At 49.8% G+C, this 20,595-nt stretch overlaps 1 protein-coding gene across 1 annotated transcript; it reads right to left on the reverse strand.

The window, feature by feature from the left end:
- Positions 1 to 513: 513 nt before the first annotated feature.
- LOC144732046 (uncharacterized) lies at positions 514 to 18,167 on the reverse strand. The gene is made up of 19 exons (XM_078613264.1): positions 18,145 to 18,167; positions 16,313 to 16,384; positions 15,385 to 15,509; positions 14,854 to 14,900; positions 14,569 to 14,648; positions 11,995 to 12,198; positions 11,473 to 11,693; positions 10,567 to 10,709; positions 9,228 to 9,381; positions 8,129 to 8,224; positions 7,877 to 8,013; positions 7,191 to 7,374; positions 6,597 to 6,659; positions 5,873 to 6,034; positions 5,145 to 5,258; positions 4,079 to 4,224; positions 2,312 to 2,389; positions 1,558 to 1,707; positions 514 to 644 (listed from the first exon to the last, which is right to left on the reverse strand). Exons 2-18 carry the CDS (start codon positions 16,371 to 16,373, stop codon positions 1,590 to 1,592), a joined length of 2,133 nt encoding a protein of 710 aa, XP_078469390.1. The 5' UTR covers positions 16,374 to 16,384; positions 18,145 to 18,167; the 3' UTR covers positions 514 to 644; positions 1,558 to 1,589.
- Positions 18,168 to 20,595: the final 2,428 nt, after the last annotated feature.

A 20,595-nucleotide genomic window follows, 5' to 3' on the forward strand; every position in this document is an offset into this window, starting at 1 on the left:
TCTGCCAGAATCAGATAATGTATTTGTACTGGAGGAATCTGATGTGCTATAAAGCTATTTTTTCACGGATGTCCGGTTGGGGCGGGTCAGAACGTTGCAACAGAAAATAATACGAAACACGATAGGAGTGCAAAGTATAGGAAAGGTAAACAAATCACTTAAAAATATATACAAATAACACTTTTTTTTATCTTACCAGGTAAAGGCCACTGGGCTTTTTGCTTCTCTTTCAGAAGCGACCTGGCCATCACAGACGATAGCTCAACGAAGTGCCTTATCATCATGTGGACAATTTACAGCAGCAAGCAATTGCAGGGCTGCACCTTTACCTCTCACTACGCTCCCGCATTTATACTCCCCAACTTCACCGACTGGCTCTGACCAGCGCGGTGAAGTACGGTGAAACAACGCCCACAGCCCCGCACGGCACAGGGAGGCCCTCATCCAGCAGTGGATTGGCACACAGGGGGCTGTGTCACGTGCTAGGCGTTCGGCTTGCGGTCTCCTACCTGAATCTCTACCACCTGCTGTGCATCGTTCCAGGACTGGGCCTGGAGCTCGTTGAGGCTGGCCTGACCACACAGGCCTCTGTGGCGGAGGTAGCGCATCAGCAACGCCTGCATGCGGGCCTGCAGTAGCTGGAGCTGTAATTGGGTTTGAGAGGAGAGAGGCGTCAGTGAAAGCACAACCTTTTCATTATTTTCGTTGTTGTTGTGCCTGCGCCAAATTAGTTTTGTGCCGATTATGCTCTCGGCGTCATCGCACATTGCAAATGATTAATTTGGTACTAATATAATAATAATTAAAGTAGCCCCACAAAATAGACACGACACATCTGAGATCCCCTTAAGTGACCTCTGGTCCTAACAGTAGAAGGCACTTCCCTGCCTACCATGTCACTGAGAGTAATGTTCACGGAATGACAGTACAAACAACATTTTTAATTCTCAGAGCTGGATATTCAGACAAGATTATTGAGCTGTCGCGATGATGTCATGAGATCAAGTATCCATTTGGATCTCTCGCAGAGCAGCTTAGTCCTTCATATTATGAATGGCCCACGAAAGTGGCTTTTGAAGAGCCGCATCTGAGATCCCATTCAGTTGACCTCTGATCCACGCAATAGAGGGCACCACTTTTCCACCCGCCATATCACTGACGGTAATGTTCAAGCAAATCAGTAAACCGATATATATATATTTATTAATTCCCAACAGCTGGAATTTATCAAAATAAGCACAAAACCAAATAAAATGCGATAGTTTTTTTTACGTGCAGCCATCGGTGACTGCGCTGAAACCATCAACTCACTTCACTTGAATCCACAGTTTAATCACAGGCGGCTGAAACCTGGATTCAACTTCTGAGCCACTCGGCCGGCTCAGTGGCGGCGTTTTCCAAACCCAGCCTTGCCTTTAAAACGGAGTCCTCCATTTTGTGTAGCACCAATGGTCAATGTCCTGGCGCAGGATGGACACAACGTTCCCCGCAACGGTGGCATTGCCTCTCCCGTCACCGCTGCCACGCGGGACGGTCACGATGGGGGAGGGGCTTCACCTGCTCGTGGTCTTGGACGGCGGACTCCAGCCTCAGTCGCTGCTCACAGAGGGCGGCGGTTCGAGCTTTGGTCTCCAAGTGCTTCTCTTGCAATTCCCGATATTGGCAGGCCAGCATCGAGTTACTCCGCAATTCTGCCTCCAGTGCAGCCTGCGAAACGCAACCGGATTCGTGAAAAATTCGCCCCCCCCCCCCCCCCCCCCCCCGTTAACGGCAGTAATGCGAGGCGCGTGGAAATTGGCCGCGCTCTTGGCCGTATCGAATGAGCCTGCCCGTTTACAACGCACGCGGTGGTTAATGCGTTTAGGTGGCTCCATCAACTGCTTCGATAGCGGCGACTGGTCACTGCTACGCACACCTCTTCCATAATCGCGAAATTAAAGATGACCCCTTCCCCCACCACACAGTGCGGTGACTGCGGCCACCCAACCCAAACAATGGGCCACGTCGTGAACCGCAACCGCATCGTTCTACGCCCACTCTCTTGCGGACTGGACAGCATGGGTCGCGCTACTCCCGAAGCTATTATCGCAAACTTTAACCTGGGCGTATAATTTACACGTACTTTCCATACGCTGGAAGAAGAACACTATCGTTGGAGACTGTAAACTAAAACATCGCTGACTAAGATAACACCGGAGCTGGAATCTCGCGGAGCCCACTGCCCGTCACCTCGGCGTCGCCGAGGACGCGGGCGCGCGACGCGACGAGCGCGGCGTGCGAGGTCCGCGAGCCGTGACTCCGCGCAACGCACGCGCTCAGCTCGTCCCGCAGGGCCGCCAGCACGGCGCGCCTGTCCTCGCAGCGGCCGCGCAGCTCCCCGGTCTCGCTCCTGACACGCCGCGGCATCCGAGGGGGGCGGTGGGGGGGGGGGGTGGGAAGGTGGGGGGGGGCGAGAGGTGAACGAGGCAATTGGCGACGGTCGCTCGCCGTTGCTCCCCGGAACGGAGAAAGAGAGATCGCTCGCAGCGCCGCCGACGGCGAGCCGGAGCCAGCGAGACGGAGCCACCGTTCGAAGTGGCGCGTGCACGTTGGGGGATCAAACGTGTTCAAGCGTCAGGGTTATTTTGTTTCGCCAGGGGAGGGCTGAAGATACCAGAAGGAAACTCTGGGCAATGTCACCGTGGCCCTTTGGAGAAAAAAAAATCTAATAGGCAACTCTTTGGCACATGGCTCCTTCTTCAGACCATGAAGGGCCATTAAGAAGGGAGGGCCATTTGTCTGTAATGTCACCTGTTGTTGTTATTTTTTTTCTGTTAAGGCCGCAGTATTTTTGGCGAACGTGTTTGAAGTTTTGTTTTGTTTTGTTCCTCAATTGTGCTTTGTGCACCGCTGCCAACTCTGCAGCATTACCAGATAAACATTTGCATTGTTTCTGAAGAGACCAGGATGAGTCTCAAATTTTGCAAGAGTGACTTGCATCGCCAACAGCAGCCACATTGAAAATATTGCAAACAGAATTCCCCGCAGCGCAAATCGGCTCGGGCAGATTATCTCAAGGTTGAATGCACGACCGAAGATAAAGTCACGACTGATAGATAACGGTGACAAATACAGGTAACGGTGGTAATTCTGCCCCTGCGGCCTCAATATCACAGGCGGTGTCGACGAGCGATCGACTTAAAAGCTTAGAATTTGAGTGGTAGGATGAGGTGGCCATGCTTGTTCGTTCAGAGGTCACAGCGATGAGCCGGCACGGCCGAGAACCTGGGTTCGAACCCAAGTGTCAGCCACCTGTGATTAAACCGGATTCTCAAGCGCAGCGAGTTTATGGTCTCAGCTCGGTCACAAGTGACTGCACAACAACAAACCCTCATCACGTTGTTAAATTTGACTCCGCGTTTAATGTGGTCCTATTCGAGCTCTGTCATGCGACAAACATTGCTCTCTATGGCAGGGCGGGTGGGAAAGTGCCGCCTCATACTGCGTGGATCAGACGTCAGTTGAAGGAATCTCAGACGGAGCTCCGTGACATCCGTTTCTGCGGGCAGCCGCTTTGTGTCGAGAGCATAACTGGGATAAAATAGGGGAAAATGAAAGCAGGCAGCCGCAGTCACTTAGCATTTGGTGAGCCGGGATATAGTTACGTACCCAGCGTCCCTCTCACTATGGCTGGGGCTACAAGTCACTGTACCCGATGCACCGGTCCACTGTGACACAACGCCGATAGCACAATTCGGATACAATTTGAGAGGGGGGAAATACCAAAGAAGAAAATGTTTCAGGGATGGAACAGCACTTGCTAATGAGCTACAAGCAGTGATGACGCATCGATTCTCAAGCTCCCCATATACAACTTATCAAACCGTACGTGAGAATCAATATTTTCTCATTCACACGTGTTATATGTGATGGGTCGGTGTAGCCCTTGGCAGCCTCCAGTGGCCGCTATATTTCCACACTATCAACAGATAAACAAGATAAAAATGTGTCGAAGACAAAGAGCGCGAGCGATGAGGGAAAAATGTATGTTGTAACGGCGGAACGACGGAACAACGGTGGAACAACGGTGTAACGTAACTGTAAGTGGTTCAGGGCCTCCTCCGTGTTCGTGCGGAGTTTGTCGAAGACGAGCAGCGAAGGGCGCAAGCGGGCGAGCTCCTCGCGCAGCCCGAGCGCCGTCTCCTGCATGCGCTGCGCTCGTGTGACCGCCTCGTCCCGCCGCACCTATGGCGCACCGCGCACAGTGCACGTGTGTGATTACATTTTCGTGAAATCAAGAATGAACCGTCCAAGTTGCGATTTTTTCCGGGTTGGACCGCGCGCTGACCGTTTCTCCTCTCGGTCTTGCGCCACGCGCTGCCGCCGCTGCCCTCCGCAACTCCTGAAGATGCTCCACGCGGTGGCGCGTGGCAAAGGCTTCCGGGGAAGAAGCGATCACAAAGCGCAGTCCATCCCAGAAAACCGAATGTGGATTAGAAGGGGCTGAGAATAATGCGAGTTAAATTAACGATTAGAACACGTTCCACGAAAATTGAACAAAAATATTCAACAGTTCCCGCGAGATTCCAACTACAGTCACTTTTAATTCACACGAGTAGTCTAGGGGCATAGACGGGAAGGAAAAAAAAAGGAATAAAAGGGAAATGCCAATGGCACTCAAGCAACAGAGTCACAATCCCCAAACTAATCAATCCATCAACCGCTCATCGACTCTCACCACCATTCCCTTTAGTCTCACCAAACCGTCTCTCGAAAAGTTCACGAACGCACGCCACACCGTCTGACACTGATAGAGTTGAGGACCGAGGCCAGGAAGCGACGATGTTTTTTACGCAAGGAGCGGCGGAACGGGCTGCCCACAGCGCACACGGTGGAAGCCGATTCACTCGGGACTCTTCTTCAAGAGACGCCTCGATCATATCCTGGAATCAATCTGCTACTCACAGCGGTGGGCCGAATGGACCTCTCCATTCGATTGTAACCTTATGTCCTTAAAAGCGGACGATATTTTACGTGGAGCGGAAAAACCTTTCATGAAGGAGCAAGCCTTACTTTCGTTTCCGGATCCTATTTGTACGACGTCATTTCAAAGACCGGCGGGGAAGACGATGTGCAAGCGAAGGGTGGTTCCCTTGCTTCCTCACCTTTGCGGCTCGCAGTGCGACCTCAATCCCCGCCGTCTGCTCCTTGATCTCCCGTTCCATGGTCGCCTGCTTGAGGGACACGTCCCCGAGCTGCTGCTGGAGTGACTCCAGTGTCTGCCGTCAGAGCAAAGGAGACTTTCGCGACAGCGTCCTCGGTGGCCGAGTGTAGTTCTCATAGAGCATCCGCTGGACTTCAGTGGAAAAGTCATCGACGATACGCGCGACATCGTTTGCACGGTGCCTGTCATGAAGGCCATGGTTAAAAGGGAGTATGGGGCGAGTTCGGGTTTCAAGTTTATTATGTTGAGGCCGGGTGAGAATTCAAAAAGAGACCAGGATGGTTTCATTTTGTAAGAGCGACGGACCTGGGTCACCGGAATGACGAAAGCGATCACATCAAAATGAAGAGCAACAGTGAAGCAAATAGAAATCAGCACGAAAACGACTGTGTTGCGGATGACATCTAAACATGCGTACAACCAAAAATAATTTCCTGGAATGAAAGATGGCTCGGAAAATCTACATTTAAAAAGCATTTGTGGTAAGAATTAAAATGAAGTTAAAGACACATCTAAATGTGATCGGGGCTATTATTGCACACGTATGGGCAGGGAGACGATCTTGCAGCAGCAGGCAGGCAGCACTAACTGAGCATGCAACGACACAAGCATCTCGCGGCGCTCGCTGTCCGTGCTGCCCTGGGTCTGGTATCCCGCGGCCATCCCTACCTGCTGGCTGTGCGCGTGCTGCTGGCGCTCGCTGTCCGTGCTGCCCTCCATCTGCAGGCGGCGCTCGGCCGCGTGGGCGGCGCGGGCCTGCGCAGCGCGGCACTCCCCCTCCACCTCGGCGCGACTCCGCTTCAGCTCCGCTCGCCCCCTGTCCAGCGCGGCCTGAAACGCGCAGACACGCACGGACGGGGGCAGCTCGCTTGCGCTCCGCCGCCAGAACAGCACGGTCGCATCGATGCGTTCAGATCGGCTGAAGCCTCCCATAAATCACGTGGCTTCTGTGTGGCCAACCACACTCTGAATCCCTCTCTTCCGCCCCCCTGTGAAAACGGACGCCGCTTCGTGTAGCAGCGTCCGAGGCCCTTGCGTAGCTTCTTCTTCCCCTATCCTTTTCTTTCCTGACCCTTTGCTCCCGTTTTTCCGTTCCTTTGACATCATTTCCCCCCTCTTCCCTTTCCCATTTATTTTCCTTCACTTACCCATTCTCAGAACACTATTGTAAGGTTTAGCTTCTACGTTCAGGGCAGTGGCGGATCCAAGAAGAGGGGAGAGAAGGGGGCATTTGTTCCCCCCCACCCTGACCCCTTGAGACACTGAATATTAATATGTCAGTGATATTTACAATACAAAATAAATCGATTTTTGTTGATTACAATGTTTAGATGGGCCCTGTTTAAAAGCTTTGCATTTCACGAGTTGGGGGAGATCTGTGTTGTATCCCAACCTCAGCTCTCTCCTTGCCCTTCACTTCTCGCGCCAGGTCTCTCTTCATTGTCTCCACCGTATTCTGCAACACAAATATAGGACAAGGTCCACTTTGACGTCGTGCGCAGGGAAAAGCGATGTTTAACGGAGATGTGATCATGAATTATGTCGGAGGTGGTTCTGCGAAATGAGTAACAGTGGACAGCCGTCCATTCAGATGTTCCATTGTCTTGAAGGTAAACAAATCGTTTTTGGTGATCATTAAATATATATTGAAAACTCATTTCTTAAGAGCCGTTCTTTGTATTCAGTTTGTTGTCCTTCCGCTGCACCTCCGATTAGCACGATCGGCTACGTACGGTTCGAAAGACGTTCAACATACGTACACACGTACGTGCATGCAACACATCCTGCAGCATTAACCAGGACGGTTGCCGGGCTCAAACAAACGAAGCTACGCTACGAGCGACAAACGCCCTGCCGCTCCGCCACGTCTCAACAAAGTGCGTGGCGTATTGGCCGTGACATTATCTCACCAGCAGTTATAATGAACGGCGACGGGCGGCCCGCGTCGCTGAGGCACGTGGACAGATCCACGTCCGGGCTTCCTCACCTTCAGGTTGGCCTCCTTCATCCGCGCGACCCTCTCAGCCTGCTGGAGGGCGGCCTCAACGCGCGACCTTTTGGCCTGCACGGAGGCAAGCGTGACCGGCAGCTGCTCCTGCTGCGCGGCCATCTTGGCCACGTCGCCAAGGAAACGCTGCGTCTCTGTCAGCGCCGAGTCTGTCGCCAGCTCACTGTGGTGGACATTCGCCCGTCATTCAACGTATCGACAATGTCAAGCGACGTCCTCCCTCGTGACTACTTTACGTATGCCATTGGATCTCACAGTGGAACTCGCTAATCGGTATATATTACAAGCGTAGCAAGGTGACTATTTTCTTTCAGTTGCTTTTTCTTTCTTACAGTTGTTATTGATATCGTGCAATGGCGTGAAGCATCTACCCAGAATGCTGTTCAGAGCAGTGCAACCCTTGTGCATTGCTTCTCATAGTTTAGATGGAGTGCCCTTGCCAATAACATCTGCTAATCAAGCACTATTTGTGTAACGATCCCCGACTCTGCTGACGAGACCCAGAATATCCCAAATAAGGTCCAGAGTTTGCTGGCTTGCTTGCCTGGACAAATACTGCTCGGACGATTTTGGTCCGGAATGTCAAAAACGCCGATAGACTTGAAATGTATTTTGAATTGAATTACATGTGATGAGGCTTTAACCAAAGTGAAACGGTGCTATACCTTTTGGTGGCCTGGCCTCTCAAGTTCTTAAGTTCCAAAGCGGAAGCCTTGTTTTCTTGATGCAGGTGATGCAGCTTCTTGGTGTCCACCTGCTCTTTGTTCTCAAGTGCTTTGATCTGTATCTCCAGGTGAAGTCTCTAGCAGAACATCGCCACGTGGTATTAATTCTGCCGCGAGACATTTTCAGCGATGCGATCTGTACAATCAAAGCGGTTTCCGCGTGCGGAAGTGGCCACGATCCGCCAATCTTACCAGGTTCTGTTTTTGTTCTTGCAGGACGCTGCAGTCTTGACTAAGTTTGTTGTGCTCGCGTTCCTGCTTCCTGAGTATATTCTCGAGCTTCTTCACCTGTGTGCATAACCACGTGCAGATGATGAACAAATAAAAGTTGAACATATCCACTGATAGCACTTCTACAAGTTTGAAACAACCACCGACTTTTTTTTTCATTAAACGAGGAAGAAAACATATTTTCCAACAAGCGTTTGTTCTCGGAAGTATTGCATTTTTCTTGGAGAACGTTCACAGGCTCATGACATCAAACCAAACTGTAACGTAGTCGTATACCGAAGTATATCGTCGTCGTTTTTACGCTTGCTTACCCGGGGAAAGTCTCGAGACTCTTTCTTAGGAGGGTCCTGCCAAGTCTTTGGAGCGGGGCGTGACGTCGCTTTAGTTTAATCGTAACTGAGTAACTTTCATATCATTTCTCAGCATTGGAATGTTTGGCCAATACCATTGTTTAGTTGTTGTTTTTTCATCTATGGGAAGGAAACTGGAGAACTCAGAAGGAAACCCACGCAGAACAGGGGGATAACAGAAAGATGCCCGAGTCAGGAATCTAACCCATGCCCTCCCTGCTGTGTGGAAGGATCAGTCTCTTAGAACCAAACGCTGCATTCTCGGGTTAAGCTTTGGGGTTCCCAACATAACCCACCCTTAGACAACGGCTAGGCCTTTTGCATTTCCTGCAGTTTTGTTGGCCGTGTGTAGTCACAGTGAGGGGGATAGTGGCCGTGCAGCGATTAGCGTGCTGCGTGATGAACCCGCCAACTCGAGTTTTGATTCCGTAGTGAAGCATGGATAATAAGCCATCGAACAAAGGCGGTCACCGCATCGCGCGCTTTCGGATGCGCTTCTGCGGCCCGTCTGGAACGCTCTTCCTTCCGATATTAGGAAACCACTGGAGCTATGCACTTTTAAATCTAGATTGAAAACTCATTTCTTTAGAACTGCTTTTTGCGTTTAGGTCGGTGTTCTTCCCCGGCACCTCCTATAAGCATGGTCGGCCTACGTACGGTGCAAAAGAAGTTTAACAGAAATATATACATGGCTTGTAGGTCGAGAATACCTCCATCTGCTGCTCTGCCTCTTCCGCGTTCAGCTCCTTACATTGCTCCTGCATGGCCTTGTGAATCTTCTCAATCTCCTCAATTTTAATCTTCGATTCGGCAATTTTCCGATCGTACGCGGTGAACAGACTCCGCGCCTGTGACACCTCCGTCCTGTCGACCCACACAAAGTAGGCACGCGGCGCGGGCGTGAAATGTGGTGGCGTGTGAACAAGGGTCCATGTAAGAGATGCGGAGACATTACGGTATTATCCCTCGTCAGAACGAACAACCATGCTTATACCCCTCCCCCCACGTCCTCCCCCCCCGTTATTAATGAACATGTTCTCTTGTGTTGACTTACAGCTCCATACAGCGATAACATTACTGCTGTGCAAAGTGTTTATTTTTGCATCTGGCTAGGAGACGAGTGCAAATATGTATTTGCAAACGTTTGGTACATTGCTGCCAAACACACAATCCTCGTTCGTTTTGTTTACAGTCAATACTGTACACGTGTATTGGTATGTAGATGCATACATTTTTGCACGTGACTAGGAGACCTGCGCAGATACAAATAAAAAAAATATATAGGCGGCGATGCGTTCATGTCTTCGCATGCTTCTTCAAAGACCCAGCTCACTGTGCCATTAAACCTGGGTCTAGTGAGCCACCCCTGATAAGGGTAGTCAACTTTCCGCCGGTTCCACGCATGGTTCCATTATAATGGGGTACCACCCGTGTAGAAAAGAGCCATTTCTTAAGTGGCCAGAAATTCGGTCCCTCATTGTTTACTGGAACATTTGTCAAAAACAACAACAACGCTCAAAGGCGGTGGAAGCAGTGGCACAGTGGTTAGCGCACTGCAATACAAGCCAAGCGACTCGAGTTCGATTCTCGGCTGCTGCTACCGGTGGCGAGTGATATCCGAACTGGTTTTGGTTTCCCACTCCTTCACCACCCCGGCACCTGACCAGCAGGGAGCGGGAAGGCCTTCATCTGGCAGTGGATTAACAGAGGATTACACCGCTACGTGACACGAATGCTCACAGCAGCACCATAAAACCGACTTTTTCGTCTCATCCTCACTGCGTTCAACCACCACACAACACTTCTCTCGCTGCTCGAGTTTGGAATTGCCTCCTCCCATCATCGTCCCTTTTCCCCAAGCACTTACAGCAATAACCACACCTGATTCCACAAACGCATTACACTGAAATCTGTTACAACTTTGACAGTAGTTCTAGTTTGCCGGAGCCGTAACACCTTGGGGATTTTGGGCCTGGGCTTGGCATGGGCCCAAAGAAAAAATAATGAACGAGCGCACAGCTGCGTGATGCGTTTTTTTTTTATCTTAACTGCAGCTCTCTCAACGCTTGCTGCAGAGCGCCGGTCTCCTCGCTCATGCAGCGTCGCTGGCGATCGGCGTCCTGACACACGGCGTGGTGCCGCGCCTCCGTCTTTTGGAGCTGGGCCAGCACTGAGCTCAGCACCGCGGAGGCCTGCGTCTCGATCGTGGAGAGAACCGGTGGTTAAAACGACGCCAAAGCGAGCACCTCAATGGGCACCTGCCATACACAATATTGCATTGATGAAGAAAAGTGGACAGCGATATTCCTTTTGGCTGCCACGCTCGCGAGATGTGAACTACCTCGCCTGGTATACAGGAGGTCGTGGCTTCGATCCTGACCTTGACTCCTGTATATTTGGCGTTTGCATGTTTATCTCCCCGTGGTCACGTGGATTTTTCTCCGGGTCCTCTGGTTTTCCCCTCCACATTTATAAACAAGTGTTTAAGAGTATTTGGCTGCTATAAATTTCCACGTGATAAGCCACTTTGTTGAGCTATCATTTGTGGCCTGGTGGTTTCTGAAAAGGAGGTATATAGCTCAGTGGGCCTTACCTGGTAAAATAGAAATAATTTATAGGGTTTTTTTTTCCACTGGCACACCACCTGAGCACTCACGGCGAGGGTGTTTTTCCACCGGCTATTTGCCGTGCCGAGCCACAACCAAACCATAATGTGCTGGCCTCACAAGACACCTGAATCTAACTTGGGCTGGGGGCGTGGCTAGCAATGCGTGCGATGCCAGTCCGTACACGGTGAGGACACAGCATCACCGAGTCCCCGACACGCGAATCAACGCCAGTGGCACAGCTCGGTTCAGTTTCTGCAGTGGAAAAACAACTTGGCGCCTCCCAAGCCCGAAGCCGCTTGGGTTAATCCGGCCCCCCCGTTTCGTGACGCACGACAGAAGATGTCACCTGTGCCTGCGAATGGCGAACGTCTCCCACGGCGGCGGCCTCTGCGCGCATCTTGCCCTCGACGAGCGGACACTGCCTCCGCACGGCCTCCAGCTCGTCGCGGAAGCGGCCGCCGCGGTCGGCGGCACGAGCGACCGCGTCGCGCCACGCCCGCGCCTCTCGCTCCGCCTGCTGGAGCCGAGGGAGCAGCTCGCACAGCTCGGGGGCGCTCCGGTCGTGCTCTGCGCGAGACGCGGAGCCGTTAGTCGCTCGTGCGCCGCTCGTGCACCGCGCGGAGTGCGACCGTTCGCATCTCACGCGCTCCCTGTGGCTGAGCGCGCCAGCTGGGGGCTGTGTGCGTGCCTGTAAACTCGCGCTGTGTGGAGGCAGTGAGGTTTGGTGGATCATGCAATTTTTGTGACACTCCCTCCCTACTTGTGGGTGTCGGGGTCGTCATGAACATCTGTGAACAAGAGCCTTATAGCTCATCGGATTCCTCCAGTATAAATATTCTGATTCTGATGTCCGCCCCAGCGACGTCACCTTTCTGCACATCGGCCGGAGCGCCGCGTAGGCTCGCGAGCACCAGCTGCTCGACGGAGAGGCCCAGCCGGTGGCAGCGCCTGCTCTGCTGCTCCAGCGAGTGCTCCAGCCGGCGCAGCTCGCACTCCATGGAGCTCAGCAGCGCGGCCGCCTCGTCCAGACGCAGGCGAGCGTGGCCGCAGGGCTCCGTGCCGGCTCCGTCGCCTTCACTCAACACGGCCGGGAGACCGAACACGCGCGACGCGTTCAAGTCTTCGACTCCACCACCACTCATTCTCTCGACACCTCTCTAGGACTCGCGTGGGAGCATCAACGCCACGTAGCTAACGGTTCACCATTTCACCCGTTCGTTATTACGTTTGTGACGCGCACACGTTGAACCGAAAAAGGGCATTCGGAGGCGCGGGATAATTCATAAAATAAAAGACAGAGAGAAGTCTTAACGGTAGAATGATGAAATGTCAATGCCAATGTGCGGCACGGTGACAGAGGAGGAAGTGATTTCCAGACGACAACCGCCGCGACAGAGAAGCGACATTCACCTCGTCCGGAGGCTGATGGAAGGTTGCTTTACCGATGCCATTATTGTGTTAAACAATTCTCTTTGTCAGCTGTAAATGCCACTTAACTGCTACCAGACTAATGCATATGGTGCTATTGGTTACGCAATGGCAGTGACGTGTTTACAATCAAATGATTGTTAAACAGTGGTTACAAAATGAAGATAAGGCAGCATTGTTCATTGAAAAATAATGACTATATTTTAATAATGCTAAACTCCAGCTTAAATATGAATGGGTTATTATTCAAGAAGAGCGGAAGATCGTGGAGCCTTAACAGTCAAGGAGCCTATTAGTATTGGCTTTTTGTTATGTGTTTTTATAGAAGTTATTTAAGATGTGTTAATACAATTGATTCAAGAAATGTGTTTTTTTCAGGTAGCCATTTTTTTTTACTTCATCATAATAGATAATAATAATTTGGATTGTTGTTGGATCTTAATGCGAGAAGCATCGCTCGAAGCTGTATGTCAACAACAATTTGTTAAATAATGCGGATGAAAGATTGCATTACCTTAGATTAATTATATCAACAGGGACCAAGCACACATAATCGGTAAATATAAAATGGCATTGAGTGAAAATGTATAAACTATATTAAATCAAAACACACTATCGTATAGGATACCATCCTATGAGGCGTAACCTATTTAACATATGGACACGATCTCGCATCAATAGTCATAGGAAACGTAGCTGCAAACGAGTCCAGGATACATTTCTGGGGAAAGGCGGTTAACGCAGTGCGCTATGAACCCACCGAACCCGAGGTTGAATCCCGCACGTGGCTAACGTCCGTGGTGGCGAGGGATATCCCAACCGGTCCTGGGTACCTTCCCTCCCACCTTCACTAACCCGCACTGATCAGCGCGGTGAAGTACGATCAAACAACCCCCCACCGACACGACATGGTGAAGCTTTCGTCTAGCAGTGGATTAACAAAGGGCTGTACATTATTTTTGCATGGTATAAACGCCGCAGGAATCGGTAAATCGATAGCGTCTCCCTGGCGAAAGCAACCAGAGAACTCATGTCAATATTGCCTGAACTACAAAGCGTTTCTCATTTTTTACGAAAACACCGGTGGCCAATAAACCCGCTGTCGATACAGACATAGCCGCTCAATGTAGCAACAGCACGGGGCTATTGAAGAAAACATTCCACGTCTAAAAAAACAAGTGTTGACAAAACCCATCACTTATCAGGTTCGAATGGACATTTCCTTCCCCAGGTAATAATAATAATAACAGAGTAACGATGCCAATTAGCAAAGGGTCACTTGAAGTGTCAAGGACATATTCCCTTTAAGCGAGCAGCCATCCGTTCAAGTGTCTCACAAGAGATTACCACTGTAACGCACTCTACGCGGTGCTCCCACTAAGCACGTGATGAGTAAAACACACGTGCAGCATTCACTTGGGCAAGAAGCCTCGAGCGTTTCGTAAAGACAGCGGGGTGAGACTATCACTACCCCTTTCTAAGTGCGCGTCTGTGCCAAGACAGCAAGGGGGCCAGCATGGCACAGGTGGTTTTCCACTGGCTATTTGCCGAGTCGGAGAGGTGGGGGAGGGAGCACATATGCAAATGGTCTTGGAACAGCTGTTTCTTTCAGAATTGCAGAAAACTATCTGTAGGTAAAACAATAATGTCGGACTCTAAAGTAATAATTAAACATGCCTGCAGTGATATTTGCATTTGTGTTTATTGGTTTCAATGCATAAAAGCTCCCGTGTGTGTGTTGATAAAGCCGAAACTCTATTGTTTAGCAACCTTTGAATTGTCGTTTTTTCTGCACCTTGGCTGTAAATTCTATGAAAAAATCACCCTACCAAAATCACGTCTCTCATTGCGTCTCTTTATCTCATATATCTCTCTCTCCGTCTGTCTTCTACCACTGCGTTTACCTCTCCCCGTCTCTCTCTCCCGTTAAGTTCAATTGCATCATGTGATTTTAACTGTAGTTCAGCTGGCAAGCAAAAGCCCTTGGCCATCGTGAGTGCCGTGACGAACATACCTTTTGCGTACATCTCTTTGCCTTCTACACGAAGGTCCATTTGGTCCAAAACATTGTGTTGTTCACCTTCACGATTACGTCTGAAACATAAATATGAGAATTTAGAAACCCTCTTCGGTCAGATGCACATGTCTTTCTATTTTTTGTGACATCTTAATTTATACGTACGAAGCATCACTAGTTTATTGTCCTTCCCCCGCACCTCCGATTAACATCACCGCGTAATGTATGCGTATGGGTTTTTATGATGTAAAGGCAAATATATAGACGAAAGTAATTACATACCTGGGCATTATTGGACATGGAGAGTCGGATGAGATGTTTTTGGAGGTCTGTGAAGCACATACGTGAAAAAGACACATTCAGCATGAGGGCTGTTATGTTTATTGTGTAAAAACTGTCACAATATTCTCACATTTGTGGCGAGTAACACATGACCTGGTACCTAGGGCAGACCCCCTTCACCAACCCACACTGACCAGCATGGTGAAGTATGATAGAAACCCCCATAACTGACAAGGCATAGGAAATCCTTCAGCAGTAGATTGGCAAACAGCTGTGAACTATTATCATAATTATTATTTCTTATTCAACTGGCCGATGGTCAAGAATAATAATGGAGTAGCAACGAAGGAATTGGACGCTGGAGGAGACGCAGTGATGAAATCGGTTCATGCGCACGTTTTAGTTGGATTATTACATCGGTAGATCGCGAGAGGTGGTGGCAGCTTTTGGGAGGCTTTCATCCCGCAGTGGATTGACCATGGCCTATGATGCTGATTGTGAAGGGCACTTGCTGAGACCACCCATCTGTACCTTGATCTGCAGATGCTGGATGAGTTGCAGCACTCTCTTGGCGAGAGGAGATGGCTCAGGCTTGGGTAGAGCCTCCTGCACAGCTTCTGGCTGTGGGTCGGTGTGCAGGCCTCTCTCTGGCTCGCCTGCACACGCGTATGCGCAACGGGGACCACCGCATGAGAAGGGGCAGTAGGAGCAGCATTAGAGCTGAGGCAATTAATCGATTAAGCAGGCTAATCGACTAAAAATTGTAAACGACTTCTTTTGCTTTGGTGGATTACTCAGACCCCTTTAAAATTGGTGGCCGCCCCAAATCAGTTTGCCTCCAGAAGGAGGGAAACCCCCTACGAGCTACGCCCAGTGTGACATCCCGTATGATGCCAATGACGTTACCAAGCCCCGCCCATCATCTCCCATCCAGCGGCACACATGGGAAATTAGATATTTATTTTTTCTCCCCATAGAATTAAGATTTTACTGCTCGACTTTTTGTGGTTGTAAAGGTGCCAAAACGCGGATTGAAAAGTCGAATATGCCGAACAGCATGCGACACAACGCAAAAACACATAGGAGATTTATGCAACACAACTGCAAAATACATACGCTGTAGAGGCACTGGTAGATTGGAGTACGCATGTGACTGGCAGCCACGGATGTAGCAAGAGGTTTACAGGATGTGTTGTCCTGGGGCGTGACAATATGTTTCTTGGTTCGCCGACCCACAGACTCTCTCGAAATGAAGCCCTGATTTCGATAGAGTTTTGCCATCACATTCAGTGATCACATCTCTAGATGAAGAGCCCTTATCTTGTCGAGGGCCAACAGAGTCTTGATCGGCGCTCTCTGCTTTTACGATAAAAGGGCAGCCACGAGTCAAGTGAACGCAGCGTCCCACATACATCACCGTACGGAGTTAATCACACAGAGTGGTGCACCCTGGCCAAACCTGCGGTCTGCTGGTGCCCAGCCCATCTTGCGGTGAGGGCTGAGTGCTCCGTGTCTGGCATCACCGCAGAATCTGTGGGGAGGAAAAGCGCACAACAATAACAACAACAACATCAGAGTATAGTGATGGCATTTGTCACAAGATGTAGCAACGCCTGTGGCCAAATCATCTGAAATGTGCTAGATATAATCAGATATCTCGCACAAAGGTACGGTATTATTTTATGTTCATAAAGTGTCCAAATTCAGCCGCATCTCGAGACTGTACATCATTTATTATGACAGTATTATTACACTTGTTTACCCTGAAAATTCCTGGCTTGAGGCTCAAGACTCTTGTAGGAGGGGTCCTGTTTCGTTTTCGCAGCAGGGGGCGATGTTGCTACGTTCACTTCAATCCCCATAGAGTCGTTTGCGGGGTTATTTTTCAGCATTGCCCAATGACGGTTAATTACAGTATTTGCCGATACTGTACTGCCATTGGCAGTCGTGCACGAGCACAAATAACACATTCGTCAATAACACTGCCTGAAGAAAAAAACAGAATAGGCGACGTTTCGGGCATTGGTCCTTCACAGCACAGAGAGTTCGCTCTACATTGCCCAAAAAAACATCGCTTATTTACTTTTTCAAGGCGGCGTTATTGCCAAATGTGTTGAGTTTCTCCGCTACATTGTACGTGAGTTTTCATTCGCTGAACATAAATGTTTTAATCCATACTTTTGTGCAGAAGGCTTAGTTTTGTATATACCGTACAACCTGGCTCCTGTATTTTAAATAAGTATATACTTTTTAAATGAAAACAGGTGCATCATGGAAAGAAAGGAGGCAAATCCTGCACAATACAGGACTTGTTATTTATTTGTGAAGGTATAAAGTCACCCGCAGATGAGTGGGCCCTGAACGAGGCAGGGAGTTAGCAGCACGGATGGCATTGATGGTGGAGTTGAGAGTCGAGTTGAGATGGAGTTAAGGGTGGAGTTGAGATGGAGTTGAGGGTGGAGTTGAGATGGAGTTGAGGATGGAGTTGAGGGTGGAGTTGAGATGGAGTTGAGGGTGGAGTTGAGATGGAGTTGTGGGTGGAGTTGAGATGGAGTTGAGGGTGGAGTTGAGGGTGGAGTTGAGAATGGAGTTGAGATGGAGTTGAGGGTGGAGTTGAGATGGAGTTGTGGGTGGAGTTGAGAGTGAAGTTTTAGGGTTGAGATGGGGTTGAGGGTGGAGTTGAGGGTGGAGTTGAGGGTGGAGTTGAGATGGAGTTGAGGGTGGAGTTGAGATGGAGTTGAGGGTGGAGTTGATGGTGGTGTTGAAGGAACAAGGAAGGCAGCAGAGGAGACAGGGCAAACACACATCGCTCAAGAATAAGATAGGGGCCGTCCATAAATGACGTCACGCGATTTTGGAGCTCTGCCCCCCCCCCCAAAAATAAAACATGCTTCAAATCGCTTTAAACCATTGTCATTGTAGTGCGTATTTAATGTGGCGCTGCACTCGGATGTTGGAGAAAACATTTATAAAAAAAAGTCTATTTAATTAAGTAGAACGTGTTGTCTATTTAAAGTTGCGCATTTTGGTGTGACGTCACATTTCTCAAACCCCCCCCCCCTCGTCACATATGTCTGACCCCCCCCCCCCCTAGGTGCGTGACGTCATTTATGGACGGCCCCTAATCCTTCGAATACGGTCACTTACAGCGGCTGTAACTTTACAACGCATCAAATACCCGTCTTGTAAAATAATAAATCCCTTCGTCCCACACCGCACCTCCGGGGTTGAGCACGGCTGTCTACGTAGGGTGCGAAAGAAGTTCAACGTGCGTGCGTACAGTACGAGTACCTGATGGGGGTGGTGGTGGGGGGGTGGTGGGGGGTGGTGGTGGTGGGGGGTGGTGGGGGGGGGGTGGTGAGAGTCGTCGCTGTCAACTGCGCGTCACCGAGTCGCCGGCTCCCGCGAAAATCGCCGCGTTTTGTCGTCACGGCGTCGTCGACTCGACGGCGTCGCTGAGGTAAAAGCGCCTCCTCGCTAAAGTCGGTCGCCGTGAAGTCTACGGGCGACCACCTCGCCCCCAAGTAGTCCAAGTAGTCGAGGACGAGGAACAGTCGAAACAGCGGCGTCCACACGACTTCTCGGCCACCCACGATCACCACGATCACCACACGCCGCCCTCACCACTTAAGCGGGGCGCGTTGCTAGGGGGCCGTTGCTAGGGGGCGGGGTAGGGGGCGGGGACTCGGAGCCTCTGGCGCGAATCGCTCCTCCCCGAAGGGGGAGGGGTGCCCCCCACGGGCCAATCAGCACGGCGCTCAGAGCTCCTCCCCCTCCTCGCGTGAGCCAATGGGGCTCCGGCGAGCAGTCGCAAACGAAGCAAAATACACAAACAAATTCAAGTTCATGTATTAGGTGTAGCCCTGTGAGCCATTGGGCTCTTGAATCGGGTGCAACCGCAACAAACAAAAAACATGAACAAGAAAACATCTTAAAGTGAATATGTGACTAAGTGCAAACAGAAAATCCAAGAAAAGACAGCAAAATATTGCAGAAAAAGCACCGTACACCAACGCTGTGTGCAAAAATCCCAGTGTGATGCAAGTCAAACAACAACAACAACCACAAGACAACTTAGATTAAGGCCATCAGTCTTACTCCGTACTACAACAAACAAACATGGCCAAACCAAAAAACTTTTCGAAATCACCAAAATAAATTCAGCAGAGTCGCAAGTTATGGAGTTAACGCCGGGGAGGTGGTGGTTGTGGTGGTGTGGGTGGGTGGGAAGGGCAACGTTGTTGGGTTCTAATGTGGTTGTGACAACTTTGGGCTACTTTAACCGGGACCAATGATGTGGTGATGCTGCTGCTTCTGCTGCTGCTGCTTGGGCAGTGGTGGACAGGCACTAATACTGTGTCGACAAAAAGTCAACACGTTTGTTCACAATACCGGTCTTATAGGGAAATATATACAGATAATATGCAACGGAGCTTGAATGTGTTGATATTGCTCTTGCAAGGCCACTTGTTTGACGAACGTGTTGATGCCGATTGGGATGCGTAAAATAAATGTATTTATCAGTGGAGGAGCAGACATCTGCAGAGGTGGAGTCGTGGTTCGAGGATGAGCGGGAAGCATGAATCATTGTGTAGAAGTTGGAGTTGAGTATAAGGAGGAGCTTTGGGATCGGGTGGACGCACACACAAGGAGGATGATTCATCCTGGAGGAGGAGTGGTGGAGAGTGAGGCGGAGCTGAGATGATCTGGAGGGGTCAGATTGGAGGATGAGAAGGAGTAGGAGCCGTTGCATTGGAGGAAAGATGATTGTGAAAGAGGAGGTGGGGGGACTTGGTTTAGAGTTAGACAGATAAGTTGCAGAGGCGGAGTCGTGCAACATGATGAGTCATTGAGGATGGAGTTGTGGAGGATGATGATGAGTCATAGTGGAGGAGGAATAATTTTAGAGAGGGAGGCGTTGGTGGTAGAAGAAGGATTCAGAACTGAATTTTGAAGATCACATTGATTATATTGGTAAGAAGACAAAAATAAAAATTGGTTTTCTATATCGACACAAGCACTGCTTCCCCCCTATGTTCCGTTTGGAATTGATTAAAGCTACCATACTGCCTCTACTTGATTACTGTGACAGCGTGTATAATCAGCCCCAAGTACTGTACTGAAGAAGCTTGACTCAATTTATCACTCGGCCTTAAGATTGGCATTGAACTGCCCATATAGGACTCACCACTGTGATCTCAAACTTAACATCTCTTAATGTTCTACGGCTAGTGCACCAGATCTTGTTTACTCATGATGTACTTACAAAAAAATCCGCAGATTACCTGCTGGATCTCCTCTCTGTTTCAAAGAACAAATTTGACTTTCGATTTAAAGCTTTCGTGACTGCAGGGATTCATCTTCTTGGTTCTTTCGACTTTACCGAAAGAACCAAGAAGAACACATTTGACCTAAGGTCTTCGCTCATTTACCAGCTTTACATTCCCTATTGCCGTACAAATACTGGAGGAAGGGCCTTTGCTATTGATGCCCCCAGGGTCTGGAATGCTATTGCCAATAAACTGCAACTTGAATCACTACCTATGAGATCTTCACTTAAAACTGCTCTAGAGGAGTTGTACACCCCTAGCTGCCAGTGCGATTCAGTGGCCTAAAATAAAATGTTTCACTCCGGATGACCGCTGCAAAGTATGATCTGTGTTTTTATTTAGTGTGCTGATCTTAAAGGTGCATTGAAATTTTTTGATACCCCGACTGTTGTGGAGTGACTCATGCAGCCAG

The sequence above is a fragment of the Lampetra planeri genome, chromosome 2, assembly GCF_965212315.1.
Source record: "Lampetra planeri chromosome 2, kcLamPlan1.2.h2, whole genome shotgun sequence".
NCBI classification, from domain to species: domain Eukaryota; kingdom Metazoa; phylum Chordata; class Hyperoartia; order Petromyzontiformes; family Petromyzontidae; genus Lampetra; species Lampetra planeri.

What these genes read in the sequence shown, in the direction of transcription:
- LOC144732046 (XM_078613264.1), bottom strand. Translation starts at nt 16,373, where the DNA reads ATGCCAGACACGGAGCACTCAGCCCTCACCGCAAGATGGGCTGGGCAC. An exon ending in TGGGCACCAGCAGACCGCAG is followed by an intron (nt 15,510 to 16,312) that starts GTTTGGCCAGGG and finishes ACGCGTGTGCAG; the next exon opens with GCGAGCCAGAGAGAGGCCTG. An exon ending in CAAAGAGATGTACGCAAAAG is followed by an intron (nt 12,199 to 14,568) that starts GTATGTTCGTCA and finishes TGTTGAGTGAAG; the next exon opens with GCGACGGAGCCGGCACGGAG.